The sequence below is a fragment of the Balaenoptera musculus genome, chromosome 16 (assembly GCF_009873245.2).
Source record: "Balaenoptera musculus isolate JJ_BM4_2016_0621 chromosome 16, mBalMus1.pri.v3, whole genome shotgun sequence".
NCBI lineage: Eukaryota > Metazoa > Chordata > Mammalia > Artiodactyla > Balaenopteridae > Balaenoptera > Balaenoptera musculus.
This window is the reverse complement of record NC_045800.1, coordinates 49,441,850-49,454,738: the sequence shown is the minus strand read 5'-3', so window position 1 is coordinate 49,454,738 and position 12,889 is coordinate 49,441,850. Positions and strand designations below refer to the sequence as shown.

General features: G+C 53.8%; 1 protein-coding gene across 1 annotated transcript; it reads right to left on the bottom strand.

Annotated features, from left to right (window-relative positions):
* Positions 1–2,936: 2,936 nt before the first annotated feature.
* Positions 2,937–12,399, bottom strand: RBP3 (retinol binding protein 3). The gene is made up of 4 exons (XM_036829569.1): positions 9,352–12,399; positions 6,933–7,123; positions 4,912–5,054; positions 2,937–3,415 (listed from the first exon to the last, which is right to left on the bottom strand). Exons 1-4 carry the CDS (start codon positions 12,397–12,399, stop codon positions 2,937–2,939), a joined length of 3,861 nt encoding a protein of 1,286 aa, XP_036685464.1.
* Positions 12,400–12,889: the final 490 nt, after the last annotated feature.

The window sequence follows — 12,889 nt, the reverse complement described above, 5'->3', positions numbered from 1 at the left end:
CAAGCTTCCCTGGGTCACTTGCTCCAAAAAAAAAAAAAAAAAAAGTCCTGCACACAGGCCTCTGGTTGGCCCAGGCAGGACCACATGTCCATACCCCACAGCCAGGGAGCTGGAAAAGTGAGCGTCCAGGATATCTGATTTCATGGTGGGGGAATGGTTAGAACTGACATTGGCCAAGCACTAGATTAATCATTCAATCTACACAGCCCCAAAGGGGCTATTATCTCGTCCATCACATGGATGAGGAAACTGAGGCACAGAGATGTGAAGTAAGTAAGTTGCCCAGAGTCACACAGCCTGGAAGTGGCAGGGCTGACCTTCCTATCTGGGCAGGCTCAAGCTGGAACCTGAGCTCCTAACCACCTCTCTGCTTCTGAGTAAGTCTGTTTCCCACAGGTTCATATGGGGAGCAATTCTCTGAACATCCAAAGGGGGTGCAAATGCTGGTGGCCTAAAGGAGGGCAAACATCCACTGTGCTAGATGTGTGACCGCCAGTGAATAACTGGTCCTGTCTAAGGCTCTGGGCGGAGCTGACTCTGGTGGAGATGGTAATAATGGATGTCCATGTGGTGTGAAGCTCAGAAGAGAGATCTGTGTATGTCACCCACCCTAAACTGCTCCGCCCCTTCCCCTGTTTAAGACCCACCAGGGTATTTGCCATCTGTGACCCCACAGTGCCTATGGGACACCTTAAACAAATTAAGCTGCAGGAAACACCAGTGGTGCAAATCAAGGAAATCCAAAAGTTGTGAAAGGAAAACCCATAAAAAAATGAACAACCACTAATGATCACTAAGGTATAGGTAGTGAGTCAGTTATATAATTTATTTTATCTTATTTACTATATTTTTCGAATAATGACGGCTGCATTTGAAAATAATGATATATGCTAATTATAAGGATTTAAGAAAAAGAGAAAGTATAAATAAGAAAGTTAAAACATCACCCCAAATGCTACCATCTAGAAGAAACCATTGTTTGATTTAGGTAATCATCACATAGCTGTGTGTATATATATATATATATATATATATATATATATATATATGTATATTATATATATATTATATATATATATATATGTATATTATATATATATACACACACACATACATATATATGCATGTATATATATGTATATATCTCTTTGTGGGTGTATGTGAGAGAGAGAGAAAGAGGGAGGGGAGAGAGTCCTAGAGTGTAAGCATATAATGTGGTCACACATTTGCCTGGATAGTAGTAGGTTTAATGAAGAAAAATGTGAGATCACAGTATATATGATAACTACTAAAATTCGATCATGCCATGAATCTTACTTGAATTTAGCAGGAGGAAAAGGAGCTGGAGAGAAATCTTGCCTTCCATCAGGGCTTTCCAGTTTAGACAGGGTTGTTTTGAGGTGTTCTGGTGGAGAAACCCCTAGGGATGGTGGTGGCCCAGATTCCCCAGATCTCTGAGGTCTAGGGAGGGGGCTGATGAAGTCCAGGCCATGCCTGGTGCCCTGGGGAGTCGCCTTTGGCAGCTGCAGCCTGGACTCACCAGAGGGCCAGGCCAGATAGGACCAGAACTTCATCCTCACCCCGGCAGTCCTGGAGCCTGGAGCTCTGGGAGCAAGGACTGTGCACTGGGATCTCCCCGCCCTCCTGGCCTCGCCCCACCATGACTTCGGGCAGAGCCTCAGAGGTCTCTCATTTTTGGGTCCCTGTGACTCTAGCAGAGCAGAGTTGAATGGACCCAGGGCACAAGCCGGGTGTCTCTCATTCCCCCAGGTTACCCCTGGGCTCCAGGTCTCCTCCCAGGGCTGGCCCAGCTCTGGGGGAGGTCTTGGGCTCTGCCTGCCTCAAACTTCTCACCCTGTTAGGAGTCAGCTTGCTCACCAGAGCTGGCACAGTGACCGGCTGCACTTGGACGAGCAGGGCAGGTCCCCAGACCACCACCCAGGGCCACTCTCCCCTCTGGTAGCAGCGCTGCATGGTGGGATTCTGCGTGGCACCAGAGCTCACTTTTGGGTCCCTGGCAGAATCAGGAGAACAAGGTCATGGAAGGATTGTGAAGGAAAGATAGACTTGCCGTGTAGAATTGGATTGGGAGGGTTTAGGGCAGGGAGGAGAGGGTTCTAAGTGAAACTGAACTTGTCTTCATGTGTCTGAGGGCTGCCACTTGGAGGAAAACATAGTTTTGCAGCTTGATAGGCATGTGTGTTTACTGTGTATCCACTGCCTGTGTCAGGTGCCATGCCAAGTGCTGGGCAGTAGGAGACGAGGATGCGTAGGACGGTCTCCACCCCTGAGGACTACACAGCATGGCGGGGACAGAAATGATCCCAGGGCAGAGTGGGAGAGGTACACTACTGGGGAAGATTCAGGTGCAGGGAGGACAGAATGGGACAGTGTAGCGGGGGAGTGGGGCTCCTGACCTCTGGACCTGCACTGTCCCACATGGGAGCCACCAGCTGCAGGTGGTTGCTGTGTGCTAGACACGTGACATGTGCCAATGGAGATGTATTATAAGCACGGGACACACACCGGATCTCAAAGACTTGGTGCAAAAGCATCTAATTCATAACAATTTTTATATTGAATACTCATTGAAATGATACTACTGTGAATATAGTGGGTTAAATAAAGTATACTATTAAAATTAATTTCACCTGCTTCTTTATACTTTCCTTAAAAATGTAAAGTGACACATGTGCCTGGCATCTGTGGCTCACGTTATGACGTTATTGGACAGAGATGCTCTAGTTGACAGCATGAGGACCAGGGGTTGGTGGTTAAGAAGCGTGGGTGGGGATAGATCTGGACTTCACTTCCCTGAAGGGGGTGGACTTTGAAGGGGGTGAGCTTCCTGTCCCGAGGTGTTCCAACAGAGAGGATGCTGGCAATTGGGAAGAGACCAGATATATGAGCTCCAAGGGTACCTCTGATTCTCAAGCCTAACCAGAGGGCAGCAGGCCCGTTTTCTGCCCTTTGGGGGCCTCAGTCAGGACCTCATGCCTGGGTGTCCCTTGGATGTGTCCCAGAGGTCCCGCCCTTTTATGGCTCCGACTACGGTGGCCCTTGCGGCGGCCGTGCAGGCGTGGGCTCCGCCTCGCCCTTAGCAGAGAGTGCTGGAGCACCTCCTTGGCTCTGGCGAGGGCTGCTTCTGCAGGGGCAGCCACGTCAGGCACCACGCCCACCCCTTCCCAGGAGCTGCCGTCTGCAGCCCCCACTGAGCGGGCAGTGGGGATGGTGATGTACAGGTCGGTGTCATCCACGTGGTAGGTTTGCGGCAGCTGGCAGCCCCCACTGGTCACCTCCCCGATGACCAGTGCCCGGCCCAGCCTCTTCAAGATGTAGGTAAATTCCTCTGCGGCGCCAGCTGTCAAACTGCTGGTCAGAATGACCATACTCTTCTTGGAGCCGTAGCGTTCACCTGCAGGATATAAGGCCCTTCAAAATAGGGAGTCAAGTCCCCACCCTGGGCACCTGCCTTCTCCATACTGCTTAGACTCCAGAGAGGAGGGCCAGGGATTTAGTTCTGTGTCCTTGTGTCCACAGGCAAGTCACCCCACCATTCTGAGCCCCAGTTTCTGCATCTGTAAAATGGGGATAAGGATGTGTGCCAGATCCTGAGCATGCCAGCGCTTGAGAGATCTTACCACCAGTGATGGGAAGAGGCTGGACTGACTTACCCGAGAAAAGGGCTAACCTGACCAGACTCTCTTCACTTTGGACCCTCAGAAGAGCCAAGTTTGTGACTTAATGACGACAGCCCTCTAGGACAGTGATGTCCAATAGAAAAGCAACATGAGCCCGAATGCAAGCCACATATGTCATTTCAAGTTTTCTAGAAGCCACATTAAACAAGTAAAACAAAATTGATAGAATGAATTTTAATACTGTTTTATCTAACTCAATAAATCTAAAATTTGTTCCTCTCAAAATGTCATCAATAAAATTATTGAGATATTTTACATCCTTTTTTTCATGAAAGTCTTCAAAATCTGGTGTGCACTGAACACTTTATGCATCTCAATCCATGTGTGGCATGTGGCTTCCGTACTGGACATCGCAATTCCAAGACCCCATGATCTGCAGATCTGTTTTTAACTACTGGTCTTGAATGTCTATTTGAATTGAGAATTCATCTGGTTCTGATTTTTATTTACATTTTGCAATATTATTGAATGTATATCTTGGAAGATTCCCTCCAAATGCTTGTGTGATAAGGAAGTATGCAAATGAAAATTGCAGGGTGCTTTTCTGATCGGAGGAGGCACATCCCCCATTGGTTTCCCAGCCCCCTCTTTTCAGATGGACACGCAGGTTCCTTGGTTTTGCAAGCTAGGCAAGGGAGATGGAGCAAGGCTGTCCACCTGGGATGTGGCTGGACAGCCGTGGCTCTGTAAAGCGCGGGGCCTGTACTGCTTCCTCTGGCCACTGCTCTGGGCCCAGGGCAGGTAACACAAGCCCCATCGGAGTCATGAACTTCCTTTGGGTAGGTGTGCTGGGAAGCTGCTGAGAGTTCAGGTGAGATGGAAAACCACTGGAAACGCCGTGGGATTTGGTGATGGCCCGAGGACCCTTGTAGCTTTACATTTGTCTTGCAGGCTGATGGTTGCTGTGGCAGGAATGGCAGGCATTTTGGTTTTAGACAAACCAGTGTTCGAGTTTGGGAGCTGTCACTTATTAGCTGAGTGACCTTAGACAAGCTATTTGACCTAGTTGGGACTCATTTTTCTCATCTAGAAAATAGGTATAATGGTACATGTTTTGCAGGGATTAAAGGTCTTATGTACAGAGTACATGGCATCGGACGGGGGCTTTATATTCTAGCTACAGTTACTTTTACCCAAACCCAAACTGTCTTTCCTTGATTTCCCAGAAGCTTCTAGAATGATAATAGGAAGGAAAGGCTTCTGTACCCACCTTCGAGCTGCGCGTGGGTCCAGAGCTCGCTGACAGAGTCATTGGGCCGGTTGTAGATTTTGTCCAGCAGAATAGGTGGGCCTTCGTCGAAAAAGTAGGAGCATATGGCGGAGATGGAGGAGGTGGGACCACCGATGTTGAACCTGAGGGAAGGGAAATGTTGCCCACTGAAGGGCGGAGCCCACAGGGAAGCCCTCGGTGCCCCTCTGGGTGCCCTAATCCTTGCCCTGTGGAGGGTTCTAATTCCAGGCAGCCTCAGTCTGGTGTCCTTTCTTCCTCCTACAGAATTCTTTGGCTGGCATTTCCCAGAGTACAAGATTCGTGAGAACCAGAGACTTTGTGGTCAAATTCATTTAGAAAATACTGCATAACTTACTCACCCCTTCTGTTCACACATTAATACATTATGTGATACATATTGTATATGTTATATTAAAGGCCCTAGGTCCTGCACTCGGGAACTTGTTGATAAATTTCCCCAGCTTACTGACCGTGGCCTGCTCCCATGCACCCATGCTGCCTGCATTTTGAGAGCACTGTCTTCCCTAGTTTCATGCTTGATAATTTCACAAAACCCACTAGGTATCTTAGTTGAGGTGTCCTAACATGGCTCTTAGTGTGGTGGAGTGTTCAGAGCTGTGGAACTGCATTGGGGGTGAGGGATCCTGTGATCATTCCAGGCTATTTGGATTTGTCCTGCTGTGTGACCTCGCTGGGCCCCTGTCTCCTTATTTGTGTAACGAGGAATCCTGGGCTGGCAGTGTATTAGGAGTCTCTTCCAGTTGATGGTCTAGGATGGCCCGGATGTGTTCAGGGCCCATGACTTCAGCATCTGAACCTCCAAACCTTGGCTTGGAAGAATCTTTAAGCAAAGCACACCTGTGGGCTGGGTCTCCTCTTTAGAAAAATTTGGATGACACCGTTAAGCAGAAAGGGACTTAGCATGAGGGTCATTTGGATGTTCAATAGAGCGTTTGAAGAATAAAGTCATCAGAGGTGCCACAGGAGTCCCCAAGCTCAAGTTCTGTGTATACACAAACCCAAGCCCTGGGAGATGGTTCATCTTCCAGGGAGGAAAGTCCGCCTCTGGGATCCAGTGCCACCTAGTGACGACTAAGAATCTCAAGAGTTTTGCAAGCCAGCAGCCAGAGCTCCCTCTCAGTATATCCAGCACTGTGGATGGGGGTGGGGGTGGGGCGGAAGTGTCCAATTGCCAGGGGAGCTGGCTTCCCCCTTCCCAGTGCCCATGGAAGGTGCCCAGGGCACGTCTGCTGATGGCCCCGGGAGTGACAAGAGACCTGGTCACTGAAGGGCATTCTTCTACCCATTACCCTTCCAAGTCCCCTCCCCCAGCTCTCAGAAGGAAACTCAACCTGTATGAGGCATACCTTCACAGAAGCAGATGAGAGGTCTAGCTGAAAGCATCCCCCCAACAATCATTTTGTAGCGTAAAGAGTTCTTTTTGCAACAATAGTGGCTAAATCGCAAATTCTCTCTGGGCCACTGGCTTTATGATTCTCATGACCAGGGTTGTCCCGGGCTGATTTCATAAGATGTGAGGCACAAGCACAGGTGGAAGCCTAGCTGTCCCAAACATGGCTGATCATCAGAGTCACCTGGATGATGTCTGTTAAATATACAGATCACTGGACCTCACTCCTGGGGCTTTGGATTCAGCAGGGCTGGGAGGGGTCCTGGAATCAGTGTGTTTAAGGTCACCCTTTCCCTCTCTCCTCACTGAATCCTGTGACTAGGTAAGTTTGGGGACCACTGGATTAGCTCAGTGGTTCTCAGCCTTGGTCATCTGAGCTTAAAAAAACCAACAGTGTTGGGACCCCACCTGGCTAATTAAACCAGAACCCCAGAATAGCTGGCCAGAGCCCTGAGAGCCAGGCGGGCTATTCCACTTGGGGTCTGCCCGGCGTCCCAGGGTCCTTTCTTCCCCACTAGACTCATGGCTTTGACTGTCTTCCAGCAGCTGCCCCAGCCTCGCTGGGAACTGCTGAGCCCCGCCCACTGACCTCATGTCGACAATCAGGGCGTCCGTGTGTACAATCTTCTTCCAGACATGCTCCACCAGCAGCTCGGAGACCTGGGTGAGCAGCTCACAGTCCCCAAACATATCAAACCTCAAGTAGCCAATGTTGCCCTCAAGCACATTAGTGTGGAAGGAAAACTTGATCAGGTCTTCAAAGACTTCAGGGGAAGGGATCTGAAAGAGAGGGAGGTCGGCTCCGTGTCAGGAGAGGAGAGATTTGAAAGCTCAAATTTTTTTTTTTTTTAAGGTTCTGAGTATCTTTATTTCATTATTGATCATAGTACTTAAATGGACAATTAGCTCCGCTAAAGTCCAGGTCAAACTCTCCCATAGCCATGGTTCCCTGTTCTTCTGCCAAACCGTGCCCAGTATCCACCCCCTGTCACTTCTGCCAGATACAGTGAAAGGTCAGATTTGAAAGTGGGTGTCACGGAGGTCCTTTATATCATGAGGTATATTGAGCCCACGGGAAGGGAGCTAACATTTCCTAAGGAGGTAGTAGGTGCCAGGGCCTTTCCTGATGGTATCCAGGAGGTTACATGGGTAGTGGGCCTGGGATATGAACCCCAATGAGTGGTCAGCAGCCTCCTTACAGGGAATGCTCATGGGTGCCAACCTCTCACCCTGGCGTCAGAGCTGGAAGGCCCAGGCATGGTCTCCACTCTGACTCCCCTGAGCTCCCCGGACACTTTTTGTCTCTGAGCTCATCATCTAAGGACATCATCATCTGAAGACATGAACTACTGGGCGCTTGAGTCTTTACCAGGGATCTGGCCCTGTGCTGAGCATGTTGTAGTAGTTACTGTAGAGAAGACACTATTATCGCCATCTTTTTACTGAAAAAAACTGAAGCACAGAGTGATTAAGTAACTTGCCCAAGGTCACACAGCCAGTAAGTGGAGGAGCCAGAATATGAATCCACACCAGGTGACTCCAAACCAGGAACACCCCTGCTGACTAGGACACCCGGCCTCCAAGCCTTGTGCTGACCTCAGTCACAAGCCCTTGGGCCATGGGCCACTCTCCTCTGTACCCCTCCAGGCCTCAGTTCCTCTTTTTGTAAAATGGGATAACAATTCGACAGTAGATGCTTTTGGTGCCCTCAGCCCTCCTCTGATTTCAGCCACAGCTTGACCCAGGCTGACAGGGCTTTGCCTCTAGCATACCCTTGTTTTTTACTCTCTACTTCAGGACCTTCTCCAAGCTGCCCCAGAATCTGAGAGAGTTCACGTCCCCAGGGAGACCTTCAGCTAACAGAGAGCGGGAGCCGCGGGGTCACGTCTGCAGAGGCATTCCTCACACTTGTCAGGGTGTGTTGCAATCTTCAGAAGCAACAGGCTCAATAACACGCCCACACTTCCTGTCCCACTTTCCCCGCTCCCTCACTCCTGCTGCAGTGACCACCTCCCACATCAACTGACCGCGTGCCTAAGCCCCTATCTCAGGTCCTGGCTTCAAGGGAACCGGGACAAATGCTGCCCTGCCTACTTGTTGTGACTATGCAGTTATATCATAGATGATAAACACCATGGAGAGGTGTTGTAAAGGTGCTTTAGATCCAGCTCTTTGCTGATGGGAGTGCTTGGTGAGTCCTGGGGTGTGCTTTGGCCCTTGATCAGGAGAATTTTTCCCTCATCTACCCTGCAGCCTTGATTTACCTTTTCAGTGTTCCCCAGACCTGCAGTGCTGGCTTCAAATATCTTGACCACACAGCCTGGCCCAGAATTTCCCATTCAGTTGGCCCTTGTGTCAGGGTGCACGCCCACCCAGCACAACTCCTTTGGGAGACAGTACTTGGCATTGGGGGAGGGGAGGAGAAGGCAGTCGGTGCCTACCCAAGGCAGCCTCACTGCAGGGGTTGTCCTGGCTGTGTGTGGACACTCCTGGACCTGTCCCCAGGCTCCATGCTCTAGCTCCAAGGCAACTGTGATGCCAGGACCTGTGCTGATTCCCTGTCTCCATCCCCCTGACTCATTCACACAAACTGCAAACCCCTGAGGCAGGCAGGTGATGTGGACGCACACAAACCCCACATTTCCAGAATAGGAAATCACGGGGACCTCATGTGACTTATCAACCTCTTTCTCCAACACTGACAGTGAGAAGCCCTACAAACCCTTGCATTCTACCTAGCCAAGAGTGAAGCTCCTTCTATACTAGCACTTTTCAAACTGAGCTCCTGTGGGTACCAATGATCTACTGAGGTGCTCAGGGACCTCATGGGCACATGAGGGACTGGAGGGCAGGGTGAGAGAGAGGAAAAGACGTGATTGGTGAAAAATTTAACATGAAAACACGTCTGGAAGCCGTTGCCTTGCACCCTGCACGGAGCCCTGGATGTGCGGACAGTTGGTTGACTCTCTCCTGGGACTGTGCTGGACCAAGTCTCCCTTGTAACTCACCTGCATGGGTACAATCCCAGGAATGCGGTCCTTGGCATCCTCAGGGATATGGGCTGTCTTCAGGTGTGGGTCCCCGGACAGCACCTGCAGGTCAGCCTCCAGCATCTCGGCCAGGGCAGCTTCTGAGGTCACCCTGGCATAGCGGCTCTGCAGATGGCTCAGTTTGGATGCCATCTTGGCTCCCAGCTCGGGGGAGGCGTAGTTATCTGCTACGAGCTTCCCAGCTGTCTGCAGCACAGTGGGCACCTTGGCACGCAGGGCCACTATATCCTGGGCTGTGGAGAGCGCCATGCTCATGGGCACGGTGATGTCTGGCTCCACCCCAGCCAGGTCCCAGGCCTCACCGGTGCTGGCACTCAGGGCCATCTGAGTGGGCATGGAGGCATATAAGGGGCTGCTGCCCACCTGGTAGATGCCCACGGAGAGCGCCCCTCCAGCCGTGGGCTCCCCGATGATGGTGGCACGCTGCAGGTCCTGCATGGTGTGAGCAAAAGCCTCAGCCGCCGACCCGCTGGTGTGGCTCACCAGGATGTAGAGGTCCTTGTGGGAGCCGTAGCGCTGGCCTGCCACCTGGGGCAGGGTCCACACCTCTGTGACCCTCGACATGGCCCTGTCAAAGACGGAGTAGAGGTGCTGGCGGGGCTCTGCCTCGAAGAAGTAGGAACAGAGCAGCGGCACGGCCGTGGAGTAGCTGCCGGGGTTGTAGCGCAGGTCGACGACCAGAGCGGGCGTGTCTACCAGCTTCTGCCACACCAGCTGTACCAGCTGCGGCCCGATGGCTTTCACCGTCTCCAGGTCAGCCATGGCGTCGAAACGCAGGTAGCCCAGCCGGCCCGGCAGCACCTCTGTCTTGAACAGGGCCTCGATGAGGTAGGAGAGCTCCTCCGGGGAGGGGACGATGGGAGGTGGTAGGGGCACTTCTTCAGCCACCATCTCGCCGGGGCTGTGGAACACCAGCAGACGGTGGTCTCCAGACATCTCCTGCAGGTCTGCCGTGAGCTGGGAGGCCAGCGACTCCAGGTCCACTGCTGTGCGGTAGGCGCCCTGGGCCAGCTTGGCTTGCAACACGGCGCCTGTCTGCCCCACGACCTCTGGCCGGGCATAGTGGGCCTCCAGCAGGTGCCCCGTGCCCTCCACCAACTCCCCCAGGCTTCGGTGGAACTCCAGCACCTCCTGGGCTCTGTCCAGGGCTTCCTCGGCCAGCACGATGGCATCGGGGACCACGCCGCCCCCCAGCCAGCACTCGCCATGGTTGTCGATGAAGGTGAGCACGGGCACCGTGAGCGCCAGGCCGCCCTCGGGCGTCTCCAGCAGGGGCACCGTGTGCGTGTGCAGCAGGCTGCCCGCCGTGATCTCGCCCACCAGCGTGGCCCAGCCGAGCGACTGCATGAGGAAGGCCAGCTCCTCGGCTGCGGTGGCGGTGCGGTGGCTGGTGAGCAGGTACACCCCGCGCTGGGTGCCGTATGGCTGGCCCAGCAGCTCGGTCTGGCTGAAGTGCTCCTGCGTGACGTTGGTGCGCCGGTCGTAGGTGGTGAAGAGACGCACGGGGCCGGAGTCGGGTCCCTGGAAATAGGAGAGCAGCAGGGGCACGGAGGAGGACGGCCCCCCAGGGTTCTGCCGCAGGTCCATGATGAGGTGCTCCGTGTCCTGCAGGGGCTCCCACACCTGGCGCAGGATGTACGGGGCCAGCTCCCCCAGCACTGAGGCGTCGGCAAACCTGTCAAAGCGCAGGTAACCCACGTTGCCCGGCAGCACGGACACCTGGAACACGGAGTCCACCAGGGCCCGCCGGGCAGCCTCGTCCTCGGGCACTTCTGAGACCATCTCCGGGGGTTCTTCAGCTTCATCCTCGGGCCCAGAAGAGGTTTCTTTGGACCTGACCACCTGCACCAGGAGCCTGGGGTCCTCGGACACGGCCTGCAGGCCGGTGTTGAGCTTAGTGACCAGATCCTCCTCGGAGACCACCGAGGACAGGTCCATGTTGGCCAGGTGGTGCAGCAGGGCAGGCACGCGGTCCACCAGTGTGTAGTATTCCCGCAGGGCCTCCTGCAGGCGCTGGATGACTGCCGGCAGGGCGCGGCGCAGCGTGAGGATGGCCAGGGCCTTCTCCAGGGCCTGCTCGGCCGGTGTCCCCACACAAGGCAGCACCCCGCTGCCCTCCCAAGTCTGGCTGCCCTTGCCCAGGGGCCCCAGGGACCTGGACACGGGCACGGTGAGAAAGAAGTCAGACTGGCCTATCCGCAGCTTCTGGAGGTCCAAGGCCCCCCCCACAGTCCGCTCGCCCACCACAATGGCCCTGCGCATTTGCTTGAGGATATAAGCGATGTCCTCAGCCACACCCCCGGTGCGACCACTGGTGAGGACCATCACATCCTTATCGGCACCGTAGTTCTCTCCTAGGACTTCGGGCAGGGTCCAGATCTCAGTGGTCGTATTAGAGGGGCGATCATAGATGGTATCCACGTGCAGGACTGTGTTCCCTGGGTGCAGGTAGGAGATGACATAGGGGATGCCGGAAATGTGGCCCCCAGTGCAGTGACGGAGGTCCAGCACCAAGGCAGAGGTGCCCATGAGCTTCCTCCAGACGTTGGCCACCAGGAAGCTCCTCAGCTTGCTCATCACCTCCTGGCCCGGGATGTCGTCCACCCGCAGGTAGCCCACATTGCCTTCCAGAACCTCATGGCGGAGGCCGGTCTGCAGCCCCGCAATGAGTTCCTCTAGCGTGAGGTTCATGAGTGCTGGGGCTTGCCGGGGAGCCTCGAGGGTGCTGGGCTCATAGGAGATGACCAGGCGAGGGTCGTTCAAGGAGCTCTGCACGCCAGCTGTCAGCACATGGGCCAGAGTCTGAGGGTCTGAGACGGCCAGGATCTCACGACTCCTGATGGCCTGCTCGGTGGCTTCCTGCATCCCCATCAGGTTCTCTGGGAAGCAGTAGTTATCCAGGAGGACCTTGGCCATGTCCAGCACCAGGCTCGGCTGGAATAGGTGTGTAGGGCCAGTCAGGCTGCAGAGCAGCATGGGCAAGAGCAGGGCCCATTTTCTTGACATGGGGATCCAGAGGGAGGGCTGGCTCCTGCGCAAAAGCTCTCTTGACACCGTGCGCCAGGCAACAGCACTGCCCTGCGTGGCTGCCTTTCTCCCGCGTCCTTCTCAGCCAGCGGACAGAAGGTCTGGGGCTAAACACGGGGGAGTTGGGTTGCAGCTTCCAGCTCCGGTAAGCCTTTAATCCTGTCTAATTCAAGCGCATCAGCCCTGGGGACTGGGGAGAAGCGGCGGAAGTGGTTTGACTCAGAAGGTATGTGGGGTCTCATCTTGCCGCGCCACCTCTGGTAGACTAACGTGAGTAACTACCGTTTGAGTTCCTGCCACATGCCAGGCACTGTGCCCCATGCTTTACAGGCTGACAGTCTCTACCTTGCAAAGCAGAGTTATTAACCTGCAAGTAAATAGCCTTTTCCCACTGCACTGGGTGACACACCCCTCTGGAATTAGGGAGAACTCGGGGGCCTGGTGCTGCCACCCTCTACTCTGTGGCCTT

Coding starts and splice junctions, on each gene's coding strand:
- RBP3 (XM_036829569.1), bottom strand. CDS start 12,399: ATGTCAAGAAAATGGGCCCTGCTCTTGCCCATGCTGCTCTGCAGCCTG. Junction 5,055..6,932: donor GCCCTGATTGTCGACATGAG/GTCAGTGGGCGG, acceptor CCCTTCCCTCAG/GTTCAACATCGGTGGTCCCA. Junction 3,416..4,911: donor GACCCACGCGCAGCTCGAAG/GTGGGTACAGAA, acceptor TATATCCTGCAG/GTGAACGCTACGGCTCCAAG.